Source organism: Nanorana parkeri, unplaced genomic scaffold, assembly GCF_000935625.1.
Source record: "Nanorana parkeri isolate BGI_ZX_2015 unplaced genomic scaffold, ASM93562v1 scaffold1247, whole genome shotgun sequence".
Taxonomy (NCBI): Eukaryota; Metazoa; Chordata; class Amphibia; order Anura; family Dicroglossidae; genus Nanorana; species Nanorana parkeri.
The window spans coordinates 485,088-507,624 of NW_017307515.1; the positions used below are offsets into that span (position 1 = coordinate 485,088).

The following is a 22,537-nucleotide window of genomic DNA, read 5'->3' on the forward strand; positions in this document are numbered from 1 at the left end:
CCGTAATTTTAATTTTTTTTTTTACTCTTGGGGGGGCTTTGGGGAAATATTAGGGGTCTAAACAGCCCCCTGATATTTCACTTTTAAAATAGAAAAAGAAATTGAGGACAAAAAGTCCTCAATCCCTTTTTCTGCAGTCTCTGTTCTAAATGAATGGAATGCACAGAGGCTTCCCATTCATTCAGAAAATATTTTAATATCAAGTAGTTTCTGAATGGGGAGGAGCCTCTGTACAGAGTGCTTCTCCCCTTTGAGAAACTCATGAATGAACAGGAAGTGATGTAAACCACATCTTGTTCATTCATAACTGGGGACACAGAGTACTTTGTGTCCCCAGTTATTTACAAACACTGGAGTGATCAGCTGATCGCTCCAGTATTTGTCCTGCACAGAGGATTGGTGCATATCACTGATATTCACTGGTAGATTGCGATCGACCTTATGGGCACCACTGTCATAGAGAGTCTGATGCTGAAACTATGGAACACTCTTGTCTACTTCTCTACAAGCTTCTGGACATTTACTGCCTGTTCACACCACATGCAGTGCGTTCTGGCCACCTTATGGCCGCAACGTACTGCATCGCGGCCAGCTCAGTATTTCATGGGGCCAGATGAGGCGTGGCTGGCCATTGAAGTGAATGGCTCCGTAGCCACGCCCTCCGGCCGCAGTGCGATTGCCCGCACGGGATCGCAGGGCACAGTGTGCCTGTGGTCAAAATGCTGCCAGCACTATTTTGACCGCACCGGACCCTGCGATCCGGTGCTGGCGATCGAATTGCGGATGGAGGGCGTGGCTACGGCACCATTCACGTCAATGACCAGCCACGCCCCTCCGGCCCCACAAAATACTGAGCCGATCGCAATTCAATGCAGTGCCGGAACGCACTACATATGGTGTGAACAGGCCCTTAGAGCAGGTTCACACCATTTTCCGTACCAGATCTGGAATGCAGTGCATTGCATTTTGCCACGATTTTGCTGAATTTTGGAGCATGTTTTTACTTTTTTTGACTAAATTGGGCTTTCAGGTGCGTTCCAGTGCATTCATATATAGCATAGGGATACATTAGCATGCATTTTGGGTCCGGAAACAATCTGGTCTGGTTTGGAGATCATATGGATGTGGACACTTAGAACAGAAGGATACTAGCCAATATGAGTGAATAGAAAATTGCAGGGCAGTCCAGTATACTAGGTGATGAAAAATAGAGATTCCCTCTTACTTTCTGTGTTGCTGATACAGTAAGTGTCGTAAAGGCAGGGAGTGAGGTTACATTTTTTCAGTGAAGACGCATGCAGCAATAAAACCCGACAGAAGTTCTTACCCTTCCATACACCTTCTGGAGTTTTACTTACATACTATGTTAACCCAAGACATTTATTTTAGTCAAAACTATAAACTCTAGAGACTACTCAGAAAGATCTCCTTGTTGTGGATACAGAGTGCAAATTTTAAAAACTACATTCCAGTCAAAACTTCATTTTTTTCAATTTACATGAATACAAAATAGTCTATTTGCCCGGGTTGGTTATTTTTCATCCGGACACTGCTGGAGTATATGAGACTACACTAATATCTGGTGATACCTAAATGGTCCTGTGATTCAGTAGGGGAAAATATTTAACAATTCTGCTCCGTGAAGTCTATATACAATATAATTACACGGAGACTACGCAGCACAGAATTACTGGCAAGAGGCAGCAGTCCTGCCTCTGCTGTATTGCTATACAGGTGAAACTCGAATAATTAGAATATCGTGCAAAAGTAATTGCAGTAAGTGCTGCAAAAGGGGCCCAAACCAAGTACTGAGTACATATGCATGCTTGTACTTTTCAGAGGTCCGATATTGTTCTATGTACAATCCTTGTTTTATTGATTGCATATTAATAATCTACTTTTTTGAGGTTGTGGATTTGGTGTTCTTGGGGTTTTTATGAGCTGTAAGCCATAATCATCACAATTATGACAAATCACGGCTTGAATTATCTTGCTTTGCATGTAATGAGTCTATCTCATATATTAGTTTCACCTTTTAAGTTGCATTAGTGAAATAAAGGAACTTTGCACGATATTCTAATTATTCGAGTTTCACCTGTATGTGTACTTGCTGGGGAGGTTTACCCTATATATTAGTCCTGACGACCATTGTCTCTGATAAAGAAAGTAATGGGAAATCCTAAATGTTTAGAGCTGTCACATGAACAGGACATGAGGGGATAAATTCCCATGGTGGCACCTGTCCTGGTTCTTCTTTTTGGAGATCCTTTCCTACTTGTGGTGATGGGACATTTTCACAGATAGGACATAAGCAAGAAAAAAAAAAAAGCCTTAAAGCTCATCTTTAGGCAAAAATGAATCTTTGTGTAAATACAGAGAATTTCCAACATTTTATAATGGTGTTATTGCTTTTTGCTTTCAATGCTTCCCTCTCCTGCGGTGTTCATAGTAAATTACCCGTCAGACGGTGGCAGCCCATTATTTCCTGGGTAGGTATTTTTTAATTATCATTAATTATGCCAGACACCCTCGGCCCAGCCCCACCGAACCCCTCCCAAAGACAAGTCCTCTGCCTTTTCCTCAGCTAAGTGTACGTCTTCTTATTTTTACTGAGGAAATGAGTATGGTGAGAGGTATAGACAGCACTGTAGAAAAGCAAATACTGAAACACATTAGGAGGTATACCAGCAGAAAGTTATATGCACTGAATATTTGTGCCAAGTCACACAACAGGATATGATTATATGTATGCATATGCATGCTGCCAGCTTGAATCATGATGCTGTGGACTTAGTGACAGCAGGAACAGGGGAGTTTTCAGTCACCACTGTCATTGCTGACATGATTTTTAAAGGTGAAGACACTATAACTGTTCCCTTGATCCTGGCCTCTCTACCTAAAGATTCACTGATTCATTCAGTTTCCCTAATTCACTTGCTGTCGATGATTGCTCTTTTATTTTTTAGTCAGTCCCTTCCCTTTGATGAAATCCCTGATAACTAATTTTGGGGATCTGGCATGCTTGAACAATTTGAGGTCTTCTCAACAGTAAGAAAATCTGTTTAGGTTGAGCTTAGCCTTTCAGCCTTCTCCTTTTGTCTCCACTAAGTTGTTGAATCAAATCTTGAGGAGTCCATCAACCTCTTGTCTCATCGCCAGGCCTAGTAGGGTGTGTCCTCTGTTCTACAGAGACCTCTACTGAAAGAATACCCAAATGCCAAGAGTATTAGATTGTAACACATATACAACATATTTTTTACAGCTTCAAAGAAGCAACTTGCTAATTCCAAAATGAGTCACCTGCTGTGTGAGCAAACAAGCTTAGCTCATGGGCAATGTTCTAAAACGAGAACTTGTGAGTTCTTGGAAATAAAAATCCCAAAGGAAACATTACTGTCGGTGAAGAAAAAATGGTCATCTCACAATGACAAACAGCCTTTTACATATTGTTTGTGGATTGTGCTACATGGCAAGAAAATGGATCAATGCATAATGTATGTCACGTTTTCCATTGTCAAGCAATCCTAACAACAGTTTCAATGTGTTAAAAAGGGAATGTACTGTGGAGACAAAGCAATAATTTTGCCACTTTATAGATCACTGGTTCGGCCTCATCTTGAGTATGTGGTTCTGTTTTGGTCACCTGTCCACAGAAAAGATGCCCTTGAGCTGGAGAAAGTCCAAAGAAGAGCAACTAAGCTAATCAAGGAGCTGGAGGATCAAAGCTATGAGACAAGGTTGCTAAATGTATTCTTGTCCGCGCTGGAAGTGAGGAGATTAGGAGGGGACATGATTTTGTCATACAAAATGTTCAGTGGCAAAATCAGCAATAAACTTTTCACTGTAAACTCAATAACAAGGACTAGAGGCCAACACCTAAAATTGGTGGAGAAAAGATTTATCCACAAAGGGCACAGGGGCTTCTTTTCAGTTAGAGCGGCTACATTTTGGAACTCTTTGCTACAAGCAGTGGTATCTGCAAAGCATATTGATCCATGCAATACCACCCTAAGAGACCATATCTACAGGTACTCTTAAAAACTAAGACCACACAGGGACTCATATACACACACGCACACACAACACACATACACAAAAGTTGAACTTGATGGACCGGTGTCTTTTTTTCAACCTCAAATACTGTGTAATGTACAATATGGTCCAAATTAAAAATAAGTCTGAAAACACATATCTGGAACACCAAGCCACCAACCAACTAAAGCAGACGACGTGAACACAAATCCATGCCCTGCTGCTACAGATACTCGTCCCCACAGCCGCTCAATCTTAGCTTAGTTCAGCCACATACAGCAAATGTTAAATAGGAGAAAAAAAGCACATCAGAAAGGTGGGAAGCTCAGGGGGATAGCCAGTGTACCAGGGTTTGCTTCATACAAATATACAAATAAATGGCTATTGATTTGGAGTGTAGCTTCTTTCTTTAAAAAAAAAAACTAAAGCAGACCTTGCATGAAGATACAAGGTCTGCTTATGGTGAGCCCACCACCCCAACATAAACAAAATCTCTCTATAAAGGCAAAAATAAAAAAATAAATCATTAGAAGAAAAAAAATATCTATAGTCCAAATGTCTCTGATTCCTGTGTCCCTCAATAAACGAGAAAGCAATATAAATTACATTATGATAGCCCTGGCATGTTAGTATAGTTTGTAAACAACACAGTACAATGTGGAATTCCCTTTTAATTCAGAAAGATCTCTGCTACAAGTTAACAGTCCTCGGCCAACAATCCTTTTAAGATTTAATGTTTATACGTTTCTGACAGAGCAGTAGCAGAAACATCTCCTCCGCTCTTAAAAAAATCCCCCATATTTTAATGAACAACAAGACTATTTCCTTTATCCACTCTGCTGGGGAAGTGAGGAAAGATTAGGTATTCCAAGTGATGAATCAGACAGAGTGAAGTCATCAGCTGCAGCAAACAACGACAGCTAAATGTCTCAATAAAGAAAAACCACCATATAATGCAGAAAAGGTACGGAAGAGGCAGCTCCAATAAGAACCACATGCTGCCCAGTGCTAGAGACACACTACCAATTCTTTCAACAATGTCTCATTTTCAGTATACCCTCTATAACACTATGTATTTCATTTCATCCAAGTATTATAGCTCTGGATGAGGCACAAAACATTTACCAAGCAAAGTAAATATTCTGTGCCTGAAAGTACAATCCAGACTGCAGGAATATATCCTAATGGAGCTAAAATGTAGTAACTGCTTTACAGCAGCTCTCTATAGATCTGGTTCCCACAAAATGTAACATGTGCTTGCCAGCTCTTTTTAACTGCAATGTAAATCATAACAAGCCACGCCCTGGGTTACTTCAAGATACACCCCCATTTGCCATAGTCACACCTGGCTCTATGGAGACCACACTCATTTATCTCTATATTTCTATAGTATTTCTTTGGTAAGAATGTATAAGGATACACACCAGAGGTGAGAGGTTTATAATGACTTGCTGCTTCCTCTGATCATGAAAGAAATAGTAAATATTTGTTCTGGCTATATGTGTAAACATACAAGTGAAGAACACACCCACTTCCTGCTATAGTCCAGCCCCCGCAGGGTGAAACTTTACAGACATTTGATATTTTGGTAAGAATTTATAAAGATACACACCATAGGTGAGAGATTTATAATGACTTGCTGCTTTCTCTCATCATGCCCTTCACAATATTGTAAAACTTATTTCTGGCCATATGTGTAAACATACAATTGAAGTATTTGTATGCAAACTGGTCTATAGAACTGCCACATGCTCTCTCAATCTACGTCCTACATGCAGTGGACCATAGGAAGATAAACTATAGACACAATTGACCTGCTTATACTTGCATAGCAAATGGTTACCATAAGTAACTCTGTCTATGCCTGTACTGTGTTAGCAGATCTTTATAATACAGTCTAAACTAGATGTGCACAGTGTCGCAACAAAGGGTTGAAGATCTCAAAACCTGGGTGGTGGCTGTATGATAATTCCCTTTAAAAACTGTCCCTAAATCTGTGCTCTAATTTAATATTGCAAGCTATTATAAATAATACAAGCTGCCCTGCCTATAAAGTCCTATGTATAAACCCATTCTAGAAAAACCTGGAAAGGTAGACAATATTTTGTTTAATCACTTTTAGGCATGTTATGGGAATTGGAACACATAACAAACATATAGTGAAGGTTTCTGAAACATGCAAAGGTGTAAATATACTTTAAATCTAAAGTTCAGGATGGACTAATGTCTTTATTCAACCTCAAATACTATGTAACTATGTAACTATGAAAAATGATGGCCCCTTCCATACTACAGGGTAAATGCGTGTTTATTCTCAGGAAAGATGAAAACACTGAAATACTTACCTTATTCTTTACTTCTGCAGGTTTCCTACTTGTTATAACAGTCCCCCAAAGCCGCTCCTATTTGCTGCCTGACCATTGGCAGTCCTCTAATGTCATCATGTACGATGCAGGATCAGTGGTATGTGACCACTGGGACTGCACTGTAAGTGAGGATATCAAGGGCTCGTCCATGTCCCGGGAGAGGCAGACAGTGGAGGAAAGTGCCCATTACCTGAACAGGATGGAATAAGGAAATTAATTTACCTTATTCACCATCCCTTATAGAAAACACGCATTTAGCCCTTGAGTACAAAGGGCGACCCACCGCAAGGGTTACTTTTCCTCCAGCCTGGAGAGCTTGATGTGGTTTCCTAATTTGTTGCTAGTTTGGTGCAAGACATATCACTGAGATAAAACAGACACTTGTTAACTGATGTGCTTCTTTCCAAGCAATCCCGGCGAACAAAATGGCCACCAGCATTGCCAGTAGGACCATGTGCATGTCAAACGCTGGGATTGAGTGAGATTTTCAATGATGCATAGAGAAAGGAAAGAATCACAATTAGGACTGTCAACTGGAATTGTGCAACTATCTGTGACTTTGTTAAATAACAAGTTAAAACATGTTTTCTTTTACTCATTTTTGTAATACAACATTGCTTACTGGAAAATGCCTTACAGCTTGATTCAAAACACATGTTAAAAGATCTGAATGAAAGAAAGGGAAAAAAAAAGTCTGGAACATCGAAGCAATATATCATTTGTGTGTTAAAGTTTTTTTTTCCCCTTCCTCTCTCGCTCTCTGTCATGAACACTTTTATGTCCACCAGATTTATTTAAACTAGTTTATTATATAATGAGGCTTGTCAGATCATAAAGACAAAGACTTCTATTATGGAATCTATCAAAGTTTGACTCTGATCACATTGTATAGCGCTGGGGTTGGTTAACTGCTACAATGCAATCAAGCGTATGTTGAGCTGTAAATGCAAATGTTTCAAATTATTAAAAGCCATATCTGTCAGCGGGATCATACTTTGAAATGTTTCCTCTCAGGGTTTTATGTTATTAAGATCCTTATACTGCATCTTACGACATGGACTCTTACCATACAGATTGTATTATGGGGTCTGTTCTGTGTATAATAAACACATTTAAAAACAAAAAGAGATTTGCAGATATTTACAATTTCACATGGGGTTTTTGTATATAAAACATGACTTTTACCGGTAAGTTATCAAATTAAACTACTGCATGGAAACAAGCTAACGTTCAGACACTACAAGTTCCTTTTTATATGGATAGTACAGTACATGTTGGCCACTTCTCCCATTTACTGGAACCGGCGCAGTCTTTCTCTGCACTGCTGGATTATATTCTGTTCAGGCCCCAATAATAGCTTTACCTGGTGATCCTGCAAATAACACAGTTCTTGTCCCTTTGTGTCTATGCTCATTTCTCCACTGTATCTAAGGAGGGAGTCATGGTTCTCATACAGGCTGGACTTTAAATACAAAAATAAACCAAATTATTGATTGTTGGAGAACACTGGAGGTCTTCAGCTGCCTTTGCGCTGTCCTGGGCTTCTGGTGTGTGTCTGCACTTTTAGGGAGGGATTAATTTCCTGTAAAGCACTGTAGTAGATAGAAGTACTATAAGGTTTCAGTCCAACTGCACTTAAAGCCCAACTCCCACATTTATTAAAGTAATAATAAAGTCAAAAGGGTTTTAAGATTTTTCAAATGCTGATTAATAAATTACAATGGATGCTGCTTCGTGATGTTTACAGTTTTAGCTTTCTGCAGAATCAGCTGGTCCCCTGAGCAATGGCTCTGATATCCTGTTTTAGGGTGGCTCCTTTCCCTTGCAGGGTCCTATGGAACCATCCTTGTGTGTGCTAGTAAGCTGTGTGTGTCTCCACAAAAAGACAATCTACTCCTCTGCTCCCCTTCCTCCCTTCTCCAAGCTAGTAGATGGATAGCTGCTGGAGACTGTGCTATTCCTTGTGATCTTGTATTGGACAGGAAGTTTAGAGAAGCTGAGATAAGAGAGTTGGTGCTGTTTGCAAACATGATGACTGTAAGTGCCTGGTAAGAAATGTACAGTATATTTGCTTTATCTGGATTCTTTATTGAAAAAAACATTTAAGAGTTTAATACTACTTTAAATATGCCAAATTCCTTTCTCTTCACATAGTTCCCAATCCACGAACATAGTACTTTTCCTTTTTACAAATTTTCCCTTTATGAACCTCATAATTCATGTGGGAGGCACATGCTAGATAATAGTAGTACCTAGTAGTAGTACCTAGCACTGGCAGGCTGGCTACACCTATGTGGTCCAGAAGACTACAGGGGGTGCGGTCATGATAACCTGTGTACTGACTTTTGGGTTAATTGAGACTGGGCATCATTCAACCCAGAAGTGAGGTGGGAGATACTGAACTTTCTTCAGGGGGCGCAGTCTGGGATAATAATATGAATACTGCAGCAAAACTTGCCTTTTTTAAACCCAGGTGTTTTTTGCACACGTTATAATCCACATTTTAGGCCTAAAAATGACTTAAAAACCCCAGAGACAGTTATATATCCTGGAAACACAGAGCCGGTAGAATAAAATGGTGGCAGTTGCAAATTTTTACACTGCATGACATTAGCACAACGCTTTATCAAATCCAACATTTTTGTAAAAATTACACTTAAATTAATTTTAGTGCCCAAATCCACAAAATACCCCTTTTTTTGTAAAATATAAAATATGAAGTTGTGCCGAGATAAACGATACCCAGCATGCCAAGCTTAAAAATTGCTTGTGCCCGTAAAATGGTGACAAAATACGGTACCCCAAATTGTCCATAGGCGACTCTTTAAAAGCCTGTACAGGTCATCCAGGAAGCAAGGCAGGAGAGGTGTTTGGGGTGGTGGGGGGGGGGCTCACTGTACTGGCCCCTGGAAGTGATCTGGTGGTAGCTCAGCCACCAGAATTGCTTCCAGTGTAAAGCTGAATGTCAGCTTTATACAGCTGAACAAACTCTGTGTAGAGGGGCCTGCTGCCAACTATATACTTTATACGCTGCTGGCAGCAAAGGGGTTAAAGGGGCTATGAAATTTAAAAATGTATTCCACTCTGAGCTTGTAACTGAGCTGTAATTACAAAGCTAACACAACTCTAGTAGTGGACAAGGTCATACTGTATATAGCGGATCACATTACAGTTAAGTCAGAGGTCCATCCATTGGGTCATTAATTAACTGCACACTTGTGCAACCCTGGAATCTTCTTTAACTAGCTACAGCTACATATTAATACTTCGCTTACATCATCATTTTACATTTTGATTGTTACGCACTATGGAAACACAATAGGGTTGAGTTACTAAACACAAACAGGCTGTTCTTTATTGCAGGAGAATTTTCCCCGAGCTTAGTGAATGAGGAGAAGCGCTGCTGACTTCCATTATCTAATCATGTGCAAGCAAAAATTCTGTTATTTTTTTATTGTCCTTGCACACTTTGGGGTATTCCTTGCAAAATAAATGTTCACCCTATTTACAAAACTAAGGTAAAATTCCCTTACAAAGCAAAGAGCCTATTTTTGGCTTTAGAAAATCTACCCTGGTGTTTTTCAGTGGGACTGTGTAGGTGGTCCCACTGGAAGACAGTTGGAATGTATGGTATCCCAATAAAGCTTATTTGAAAAATGCAATTTAAAGAGCAGCGAATAAATGCCAAATGGCTAACCCAAATTATCCAAGTTTGGGCAGCACAGTGGCTGAGTGGTTGGCACTTCTGCCTTGCTGCACTAGGGGTCCCCAGTTTAAATCCCGGTCTGGATACTCTCTGCAAGAAGTTTGCATGTTCTCCCTGTGCTTGTGTGGGATTCATCCAGGTTCTCCGGTTTCCTCCCACACTCCAAAGACATGCTGGAAGGTTAACTGGCTCCTGTCTAAATTGGCCCTGTATGTACTGTATGAGATATAGGGACCCTAGATTGTAAGTTCCTTAAAGGCCGGGGGTTGATGTGAATGTGCAACTATGCAAAGCACTTTGCGAATTGTTGGTGCTATATAAATAACTGTAATAATAAAATAATAATAACAGCTAAAAAAATACATGTTTTTTTTTTCACATGTGGCTGACACTTTAATGTGCAAGGAACTCATATGCAAAGTATTTTTTCCCAACTGAAATCGTTATTCATTTTTATAAAATGGGGTAATCGTTGCCAAATCAAACAGCACTTGATTATACTAATCTGTAGTGAGATGTAACACTCGGTATAGTATAGAACATCACATACAATACAAAAAAAAAAGTAAATAAAAGATTGTATCAATTGACATTCTGTAACCTAAATCCTGGGACACATCTGTTCTTTACAAACTCTACTTTTGTATCAACATGATTCTTTTCAAAGCCTATGATGTCAGACGGACAATAAAATGCTATTTTCTTTCAGCTTTTTCATGCCACTTCTGCTGAGTGAATATTACAGGCTCACTCTCAAATATAAATCCATGTAAGTCGTTTTCTAACTACTACAGTGTCTCACTCTTAAGTATGATTTATACCATATGAGCCGAAATACCAACAATGGTTTTATTAATATAGAACTTAGACATAAGTCTGAGTTTGTTCTAAAGTCTCTTTGTTTCATCTTGTTAACATAATTCTTGCCAAGGGCTTCCAGCATTACGTTTTAGGAGTTCTAAATAGATTAGGGTGTTCACTCAGGCAGCCAAGGCAGAAAAAAAAAAACTTATCACATGGTATGATAGATGGATAATTCTCTGCTGATAAATTCCAATCTTAAAGGTAACTTCAGTCTTGTTGGAAGGAAATGGCTCTTACAAACGCTTGCTTTTAAGCATAAACCATTTACAATCTTTCCTACACATAAGTTACACAGGTAACACCTGTTTGTCAGCCATCAGGTTGGCATTTTGATCCACTTTTATTTTGATTTAATTGTCCAAAAAGCTCAGTCAGAGCATCAGATTCTGAATTTAAATTTATAATGGCAAGTTGGTTTGATCTTTGCAGGACCCTAGTGGCAAGATCAGCATGGCATATTGTGTTTCTCTACTACCTATCCCTGTAAGTCTTTTTGTTTTGCTGCTTCAGGGAAAGTTTGACTCCTGCTACACTATCTGTAATACAAAGTATGAGACATTTAGACTTTTATGACGTTAGAAGTGGGTCGGTGGACTTTTTTTATTGTTACACAGCTGCAGCAGAATAACCCACTACTGGGGTAGGGAGAAGAAGGTAAGCATAACAGTAAGTAAATAGCGGGTTAATAAAGCTAGAGGGTCACCCAAACTCCCAATATGCATCATGATGCGTGTTGCTGTGCTTGAACCTCAATACATGACATATGTGCTTCCTGTGCATTACTATTTATCGTAAATGGTGCCATTGTTTAGGTTTTATGCACATCGGCACAGAGTAAAAAAAACAGCTGTATTTCTAGACCTGGTAGTCGCGTATAGCCGTCTGTACAAATCAATGACAGGATGCGGCCGTACGCTGGTAAGCGCTGATCTGAGCATACACATGTGCACTTGTTTGGAAGTACTCCCCTGGACACAAACAGCATTTACCAGTGCAAAGTTGCATCCTCATTGATTTGTGCAGATGGCTGTATGCATCATCTGTGACTCCTGGGCGCAGAAAAACGCCTTTTTTTACATGTGTACGAACCTTTATGGTATAAAAGAATTCCCTTGCCCTTCAGTGCACCAAAATGCAAAGGCATGAACACACTGGGCATTGTGGTACATTGCCTTGTCCAAAAATAGTGTAGGTAAATGCGTTTCATGAGTTGAATAAATTACCTTAACGCAACATAAACAAAATAAAAAGTCCAAAAAATAAAATGATTCGCTAATGATTTGGGTTTTTGCCATTACTTTTCCTTTTCACTGACTTTTCAAAAAAGCAAACAGGATAATTAAGATAAAGGTTTTAATGTAGAATAATGCTGGCCATACACTTATATTTTTGTGCAAAATGTTCAAATGAAAAAACTCATCACAGCATTTGATGCCAACAGAGAGTTGAGGAATGCCATTCAAAATGTTATTTGATTTTAACTTTCAATTTTGGAAATGAATGGAGTTTCTTGAATTAAAACCACATTCACTGTTAAAATTCCCAAACATTCAAGAAAAACTTCCCATTCTGCTCTTTTGATTTGTTTCTTCGCTGCATTCAGAAATGATCATCGATTTGAACCTATAAACTATAAGAAAATCAAACGTTCTGGAAACAAATCTTTCAAAAGAAATTCTACTGGTGTATAGTCAGCTTTACACTTTTGGTAATTAAATAGAACCTTTTCATAGATACAGTATCTGTACAACGGACCAAAAAGAGGGACAACTGAGGAGGAAAGAGGGACAGAGGGATTTGGTTCCAAATGAGGGACAGTCCACTGAAAGACATTAGCGAGGTATGTTGTCCCAATAAAGCCTATTAAAAAAATGCAATTTTACGAGCAGCTATCAAGTCCAAAATGGCTAACCCATAAAATCCATGTTTGTGCAGCACAGTGGCATAGTGGTTAGCACTTCTTTCTTGTAGCCCTGGGGGGTTCCCGGTTCAAATTCTAGTCAGGACACTATCTGCAAGGAGTTTGCATGTTCTCCCTGTGCTTGTGTAGGTTTCCTCTGAGTACTCCATGTTCCTCCCACACTCCAAAGACATGCTGGAAAGTTAATTGTTTGCTGTCTAAATTGGCTCTGTATGTTTGTGCATTAGGGACCTTGTACATTGTAAGCTCCTTGAGGGCAGGGACTGCTGTGAATATGCAGGCCCGGCGCTACCACAGGGCAAGGCAAGCCTGAGGGCGCTGCAGGGTGAGGGCGGAAAAAACAGGGCATTTTGACAAGTACTTGTCCCGACACGCGCGGCACCTCTGGCAGTCGCCGGCCAGCTAAATTAGGACCCCACCTGGAGCTCCTCCCACCGGACCAGCGCTGACTGGCCGCTGCTCTCCCGCAGCGAAGGTAAGTGAAGAAACATGCTGATAGGGAGCAGGCCCAGCGCTACAGGGGGTCGGAGAGGGGGTTGGGAGGGGGCGCAAAAATTCAACGTTGCCTCTGTAGGCAAAAATCCTAGCACCGCCCCTGTGAATATGCAGTATGTAAACTGCTGTGCAAAGTGTTGGCTCTATATAAATACCTATAATAATAATAGTTTAGTTAGATCAGTATAAAAATCTCCCAGCCCCTTCAAATTATATGCGTTGATTGGGGTTTTCAGCAACCGAACAATGCCAGTCACTGCAAGGGCACCCAGAACACAACACAGTGATGTGCAGACCACACTGCTGTGCAGACGTTAATGGTTTGTATACTCTATATGAAGTTAAAAAAATAAAATAAAACAGTAAACAGTGTGATGTGCTGAGACGCATCACACCGCCCACCCAGTAGAGCATTTTAGCAGCCCAGCTAGTGTGAATGAGCCCTGACTGTTTGCTAACAGATACCGCACCTCACCAGTTGCTGGCATTCTCCTCACTTCACAGTGCCTACATTTTTCGAGTTTTATTTTAATTACACAGCCTCAACCAGTTACGAGGTGGAACACAGAGACCGAAAAGAAAAAAAAACATGTTTATTAAAAGTAGGCTGTAATAAGTTTAAATAAAGTCTGCATATGAAAGAGTGAAACTCCAGCTGGGAATCCCTGTGGAGCTGAGAAGAAGAAGCAAAAACAAAACCACTAAAAGCAACAAAAGGAAAATAAATTGTGGAGTAAAAACTACTGTAAACGAGAGAAATGGGAGCACCAGCAAATCCACAAAGCAAGCAAGATGCCGGCAATTTATGTGTTCCAGAAAGTTACAATATTGCACTAGTTAATTAAAAGCTTTTATACGAAGCATAAAAAAAGAACAGCACAAGAGAAATTAATCTTTAAGGTATTTGCGCAATGGAACGGCAACTGCAATGGAAGAAATCTTCATCTATATGCATATATGAAATATAAAATATTCCATATTAAAGTTTTAACAACCGCAAGTTTGTTCTGGTCTGGACATGATCCGGACATGGTGTGAACAAGCCCTTGGAGTACTACTGAAGATCTGCTAAAAGTAAAGTGAAACACTATGAATTGTCTATTCAAGTACTCATTTCCTCAAAACTGCAATTTTGAAGTCATGTCAAGAGAGAGCAAGGAACGTTTTCCCTCAAAATGATGGTTTGGTAACACTGACATGTGCCCTACTGATTTACATGAAATGCAAATTTTATAACAGGTCCACTTCAAAACTCAACTGAAGTTTCAGTTTAAATCAGCTAAATCCAGGTGCATTCAAAACAACAATAGCAGCAGCAACAACAAAAACACTAAATAGATGTACAAAATCTAATAGTTCATTTTGTTTCTAAGGCCCATTCACATGCGAGGAGAGGTTTGTATACGCCAGATCTCTGCAACCCCTGCATACAGCCCGTTTGTACAAATCAATGGTAGCCAATGGCTGCTATCACAAGGGCCCTTGCTCTTTGTGTGGAGTGAGGGGTCTCTACCCAGAGGTCTAACAGATCCCCTAGTGAGCAAAGCTCATGCAAGAGGTGTGTCTGTCCACTCCAGAGAGACCACTGCATCCACAAAGAGAGCAGTGGCTCTTTTCTACAGCATGCTGGCAGGGTCAGGCGTGTCCCATAGGCTGTGTGGTTGCTTTAGGGCTCAGAGGTCTGTGTACTGTAAAAAGACAGTAGAAAGGTAGATGCTGTTTCAAGCAAGACCGTTTACTTCCAGGGATGTACATCTGTACCTGCACACAAGTATACACCCAGAGTTGCTTTTACTATCATACAGCCGCAGCTTTTTATTGATTGGTATGGGCATGCTTGTATGGAAGCATAAGGTTTGTTTACTAGGGGCGTGTTGGACCCCTGCAGAGAGAGCACTGCATCCACACAGAGAGCAGTGGTCCTTTTCTACAGCATGCTGGCAGGGGGCAGGCTTGTCCATAAGGCTGTGTGGCTGCTTTAGGGCACAGAGATCTGTGTACTGCAAAGAAACAGTAGAAAGATAGATGCTTCTCCAAGCAAGACTGTCTACATCCAGGGACGTACATTTATACCTGCATACAAGTATTCGCTCATAGCTGCTTTTACCAGCATACAGCCGGAGCTTATCATCGAATTGTACAGGCATGCTATATGTAACACCTGTGGGCACAGAGATCTGGACTTTTTTTTACAGTGCACAGATCTCTGAGCCCTAAAGCAGCCACAAAATCTGATGGCCCAGCCTAACCCCTGCAAGCATGCTGCAGAAAGGACCACTGCTCTCTGTGTGAAAGCAGTGGACTCTCTGCAGTGGACAGACATGCCCCTTTCGTGGAAGCATGAGTTTTATTTACTAGGGGGCATGTTGGATTTTTGTGGAGAGGCCACTGCCTCCACACAGAGAGCAAGGGTTCATCTGACAGCATGTTGACAGGGTACAGGTTTTTCTACTCTGAGGCTGCCTTCAGAAAACAAAATGTAAGACTTTGCACATCTTTTGTTTTTATGCACCTGAAATATATTAAGCTGATTCAAACTGAGAGTACATTTGGGCTTTAAGCCAAATTAATGGAACTTAGAACAGTGAATGTGCTCCCTGGATAGAATGAGCAGTTTGTTGATTGACCTTGTTTATTGCCTAGACCTAGAGTCTCTATATAATAGAGGCAATTTGAAAGGAAAATAATGTTAAGCGCAGTTCTAAATAAACTTAGCTTCCTTTAGTCATCCTATTGTACATGACACTTTATTCTACCAGTGTGAATAATGCACTCAGACCAGACAAATTCCTTTTAAAGCATCAGATTGATATATCGTTCACCGATTGCTCTCCCTTGTCACCGCAAAGACAGTTTTTTTTTTATTGTGGAAACTATCTAAGCTTTTTCAAATAATGCACACTGTAAAAAAAACAGCAAAGTACTAACCTTTCAACCACTGTACAGCCTTTGCAGACTGCTCTATCCATTATGCTTAATTGGCATCCGCACAATAAAATACTTCAATTCTGAAGAGTATTAATTACTAGTTTATGACTCTGGGTTCTATTATTCTGGCAGTGCAGAAGAGACCATAAAAAGCCTGGCATTTTCCTGCACAAAGGGGCAGTATACGTTATGTGTGATTCATGAAACTTTCATTAATATTTCAGCTCATGTGGCTTTAGTCAAGCGGAGTGGAGAAAGCAGTCTATTCCTTTACACTTTCTCTCCCATCTCTTTTTTATGTACACAGGATTCTTGGATTTTCTGCAGGTTTATTTTTGTAACAAAGTAAAAAAGGAGGGGAAATGCATTTGCCATTTAGGCTGCTGGTGCACTGTAAATTGATGCACAAAAGTCAGCGGAAGAGACTCATTTCAATAACAACCAAATGCCTGAAGATACAAATGAATTGCATACACTATATGGACAAAAGTTTGTGGACACGCTACCACCACTATATGAATTTCTTGGCCATCCCATTATATAACCATGGGCATCAGTATAGAGTCCCTCAACTCCTTTTGCAATTCTAATGGGAAAGCTTTTAACCAGATTTTGGTGTGTCTTTGGGAATTTGTGTCCATTTGGACAGAAGAGCATTTGTGAGGTCAGGTACTGAAGTTGGACGAGAAGACCTGGTTCTTCTCAACCTAGGCAATGTCAGTGATTGGAGCTCAAAGACAGCTTTTTACTGATAAAAGAGGGAGATTGGCTGAAAATTGGAACATTTGTTGCATAATGAGGCATGCCAGGAATTAATTCACGCAGATATGTAAAGCTACTGAAAGCCCCACTTCAAGGCCTAATTCACATGGACGTGCATATTCATATAGCATGCACGTCCAAGCAGAGACCTACGCACCGGAAGGGCACCTTCAAGTGTAAATCCGTGCAGCCGCCTTTGCATCTCTATGACAGGATTCAACTGCATGCAGCTACACACCAACCCAAACTTGCACATCCTGTAGAGTTATAGATGCAAGCCCATGGACGCAGACAGTCTGAATCATTAATAAAGGGTGCCGCGGTGATGGAGAGGGGCCATGACACCCTGCATTCTTAGTATGTTCTCACTCTTCCATGCTGAATGACAATGAGCATAATTCAATCTGGAGTTGGACTTTAAGCTGTTTTCCAATCTTCTTTTATAGAGTATATAAGCACTGAAAAGGAAATGTATTATTTTTAAATGCGCATTCTGCAGTATGTAGAACCTTTATCTCTTAACTCGGGGAATCCAGAAATGGTTTTTATATAACTAAAGGCAAAGAAAAAACAAATTTAAAGAACAGCACAACACTTTAAAATGTGAAAGGTTATCCATGAGTCATTTAAAAGTGTTGTATCTGTGGTATAAAATCCCAATCATGCCACAACAGTCAATAACAAAAAAATCAGCAAATTGAATGACTCATTGGGGATACCAATTAGAAATAGGTTTGCATTGTTTTTTAATTAAGTCGGTTGTACTACAATGTGCAAACTCCCTTTAAACAGGATGCATGAGTGCTAGAACAAGATTAGCTGGCAGCTTATGGTGCTCCTTTAATTGCCCCTTATTGCTTTTCCTGTAGCCAGTGCACATTTTAATGTACCAATAATGTAAGTAATAAAATGACATGATGGACGTCCTCTTAATAACCGTTTTATAGCTGGTGTCAGCCAATGTTAAAATGTGGCCCGGAAAACTCAATAGAGAAATAAAATGGAAATGTTAATTAGTCAAGTTATTGCTGTCAAGATCTGATGACCATGTGGGGCCTTTCTCATCCCAAAGAGTAATGAATTGGTATTACTTCCCACCGCAATCTGGAGTTTAACATGCTTTCTCTGTCTTTATGGGATCCAGAGGCCGTCCTATAGAAATAACAGACTGAGATCGAGAAAAAGCTTTTCAAAATATTATTCTCGAGTGCCCCGCGGGCTTGCTGAACTTAACAGGTAATTATGAATGCTGTATACATCAGAATTCTCATTATTTGTGACAAGCTGTGTCTCAATTTATAATAGTCAGGATGACAATATTACTAAAAAGCCCAAGACTGTCTGTGACAAGTATCAAAATTCTGAAAGGAAGAGTTGCAGCACGAATGCAGCCAGTCCTTAGAAATCATGCGGAAAACAGGAGTTATTTCCAGTATATGCAGCATGATATGAAGAAAAATATGTATAAAAAAAAAAGCATTACACTGTGTTGTTACTTACATACTACCTGTCATCTAAACACTATGCTCTTGACAGGAAACACTAAGACAGTTACACAGGTCCCTCCCCCTGAGAAGGTAATATCAAAAGTGCCAGCAGGCAACCAGTCTGAATTTTACATAATTCCAAATTGGCAGATTTGACAAACTTCTCAGACATTTTCTGGATAGCTCTTAAACTCCAGTCCGCATGATTCTGCAATGAGCAACCTGTTTCACCCGTCCTGCAAGAAGGAAAATCAGAGGTACTTGGCTTACAGCTGGAGCCTAGCACCCGGAGGGGAAGGGGCTTAAAGCTAAGTGAAGTTTTAAGGTTCACATAAAGCCTCTATTGGCATGTAAATGTTTTTAAGAAATATAATTTACCTATTTTTTTAATGGTAAATGCAGCTGGAAAGCTGGATTTCTTATACAGGATACACGACAGTGCTGTAGAGGGTGTAAGGGATTGAGAAAGACTTTTACATCATTATTCTGAGCTCCTGCAGATAAGAGTAATGTGCTATCAAGCTACAGGCAGACCTAAGTGTGGCTATTTACTGCAAGGGTTATCAATGGTGCCAACATCTAATCAGTTAGAGCAGCAGCAGCAGATGTGATAGTGCAGTAATGATTTCACTGAAGAAGGTAAAGCATTGTTACCCTATTAAAGGAAGTGCCTCTAATAGGGGCATCTCTACATTGACTAAGGGAAAATGTATTCTTCTCTTTTCCTGCTGTGTCCTTGACAGGTAAATCCCCAGCTGGACACAGGAAGCAAAAAAAAAAAACCTGATAGGGCACAGTGCAGAAGGGAATTCTCAAAAGATTTGGGACCCTCAACATTCTCAGGATTAAATGGCAAAGTTGACTACTGGAATGAAGCTCCAGAGGTCTAAAGTAGGGATGTACCTATATAGTTTTTTCTCTATCTAGTACCAATATTTTTATGTCGGTACTCGTCTATACGGAGTACCGATATCGGTGCTTCCACTGGCATGGATTTGGCTTCCAGGCAATCAGGAAGCCGAGCAGTAGGTAAAGCCACTCGGTTTCCTGATTCTCTAGGAAGCCGGCTCCATGCTTGGCCAGCTCCATGCTGATTGGCCGGAAAGCCGGCTTTCCAGCCAATCAGCATGGATGCGGCTTCCCGGCCAATCAGGAAGCCAGGAGGTGGGTTATTACTTGCAGCCTAGCTTCCTGATTGCACGGGAAGCAGGCTCTATGTTCCCCTATGGCACTGCCTGTCAGAGGAAATCTTACTCTGACCAGAAGTTCTGGTATCGGGGAAAGGTATCAGAGAATTTGGGCGAGTAAGAGTACCCGCCCAAATATTAGTATCAGTATCAGTGCATCCCGAGTCTAAAGTAAGTGTGCCAGATAGACTATTGTCGGAGACCAAATATTCGGTGCGCGGAAGCCTAGTTTTTTGGATCTGCCAAAAAATAATTCAGTTGGAAGTGTTTGAAAAGAAAGATGCAACAAGTGCACCAATTATTTAAAAAAAAAAAAAAAAACTTAAATGTGTCTTTTCCCACAAAGAAAGCCTCACAATCTGTGGCAAATAAGTAATAGTTCAGAAAATTAGTTTGTCAATATTTGGTGCTTGTGTGCAGTAGTGCAGCAAGAGAATGACAGCACCAGTCAGTTATACATTCTACCATTCCTCCAAATAAACTATAGGTGATACAATATAGTAGATTATTTGACATTTGGTGGCTGTTGAGGAATGCAAATTGGCATATGTGACATTTTATATCAATGCACCAAAATAAAATGTCACATACGCCAATTTGTATTCCTCAACAGCAACTAATCTTAGCTTATCTGGCCCACTGTTTCTTTTTCTTTTTACTTACTTTTTATTGTTTGTTTTAACTTAAAGCCCAACTCAAGGGAAATGAAAATGCAAGGGCAGCCCCACTGCAAGGGATACAGTAACTGCTCATTTATACCTAGGGGGACAGGAAAAAAAAATCTGTTTTACTTACCTGATCCCCGCAACCGTCGACTCCCTCAGGGCTGCAGCCTTTTGTCCCCTTCGCTCTGGTGGTATAGGGTCTGTTGACATCCTCAGGTACAATTCAATAGCCCTGCATTGTACGGGGGGATGCCTGGGGAAAAGTCCACAGCTAAAGCGGAGAAGAAAATGGAGAGAGTGCTGACTGCCAGGGGGAAGCAGGGATCAGGTAAGTAAAACAGCTTTTTTCCAGTCAATTAGGCATAAACAAGCAGTTAAACTTTGCAGTGCAGGGGCAGCCCTGGTGTTGGGCTTTAACTATTTATAGGGTGGGCAGAAAAATAAGACTCTATATACAACAGCAGTATTGTTTATGTGCACTACAGACACATAAGGTATGTTGACTGTTTCTTAGATAGTATCCGGGTTGGTGATTACATGTGAGTGAACACCATCTTTTTTGTCTTTGCTTAGCGCAGTGTTGATACAATTGTACAGCATTTTATTACGCACAAGGCCCTGGTGTTATTAGTGTAGCAGATTGCTCTGTAACAGAGCTGAATTAGCGTTACTACATCTTAAAGCTATTACGTAGGATAAATGTTTCATTTGTGTGGTTGTTACATGGAAATGAACAGTGTTTAGAAGAAACAAACTGTTCGCTCGCCCCACTGCAGGGCTAATTGGCCAGGCTGAGGCGGTGTTTAATGTGGTTCCATTTTGTAACTATTTGTTATGGTTTAGAAAGCTAAACAGTTGTAAGTGAGGTGAATGGCTGTGGTTATTGAATAATGTCACACTCTTGTTACACATCAAACAGGCCACATCTATTACTTGGATCATTGCACTCTAGATGTATAGTAACAAAAAAAAAATGAGAGAAAAACATGTGAATTTATATCTTGAGTTCTGTTTTAAGCATTGATGTAAGCTTATTGTTTTGGGTTTATTTTACAATATTGCATTTTGCATTTATACTACTGTGCTTCACACTGGTTCGGTGGAGGCTTTTTGGTTTATTTTGGCCCACCTTACCATAACCTGTCTGGCTATACTTTCCCCTTGCTCCCCAAGTCCTTATTCATAGAAGCCATTGTTTCTTCTGCACTGATGATGGCCAACAAGCCTTGAACAGCTGTACACATTTTGGGGAAAAAAAATGGATCTATAATATTTGTGTCAATGCTATAAACCAGTGGTTCTGGATGTACAATTGGTCCAGGTGCATAAAGGAAGGAATGATTTGCATTGCTTCATCTACTATCCTAAACCAGGGCCGGACTGGCCATAGGGCAAACCGGGCACTTGCCCGGTGGGCCGAGACGGGCCGAACACAATCAACCTGATTGTGTTCGGGCCGGTCCGCTATGTCCGATGGCCGGCTGGTGGGGAAGGCCAGAAAAACACCTCCTCACCCAGCTCTTTCTACTCTGTGCTCTTTCCGGAGCTTGCTGGTGCTGTTCCTGCAGCCTGCACTGTCCCGGTACCGGAGATAAGTTCGAACTTTCGATCGATCACCGGCCGAGATATTAACATATGAATGGGCTGCGGTAATTTGCATATCAATAAGCCTCGACCCATTCATATGTAAATATCGCGGCTCATTTATATGCAAATCGCCACCCATCCCCCCGCTGCTAAGGAAGAGAAGACTGCAAGAACAAGGTATGTGTATAGTCAGGGATTTACTCTCCCTGCCGCCCCAAGTCCAGATTCCACAATGCGCTCCCCTCTCCGCCAACTCCCCCTACCCCCCTATCAATGGAGAATGGCAGGGGCGGCAGGGTTAGTTTTAATTTTTTTTATTGTTTTTTCCCCCCTTTTATTAGCACTTTTTAAAAAAAAAATATTTTTATTTATCTTGTCGTTTACTTTTTTTAAATAATTTTTTATCTTATTATTGTTTTTTATAATTATTTTCTCATTTATTTCTTAGTATTTTTTACTTTTTTATTCACCTTTTAATTTTTTTATTTAATTATTATTTTTTATTATTTTGTACTAATTTGTTTATTTATATTTATT

General features: G+C 40.3%; 1 protein-coding gene across 1 annotated transcript in view; it reads right to left on the reverse strand.

Annotated features, from left to right (window-relative positions):
- The window catches only part of LOC108797232 (zinc finger transcription factor Trps1-like), a 65,366-nt gene extending 44,743 nt beyond the window's left edge, over window positions 1–20,623 (reverse strand). Inside the window, exons 1-2 of the mRNA XM_018568803.1 lie at window positions 20,544–20,623; window positions 17,232–17,331 (exon numbers count right to left, since the gene is read on the reverse strand). Of these exons, the coding sequence (XP_018424305.1) occupies window positions 17,232–17,331; window positions 20,544–20,623 (180 nt within the window). The remainder of the gene's footprint in view (window positions 1–17,231; window positions 17,332–20,543) is intronic.
- Between the last annotated feature and the right edge of the window lie 1,914 nt (window positions 20,624–22,537).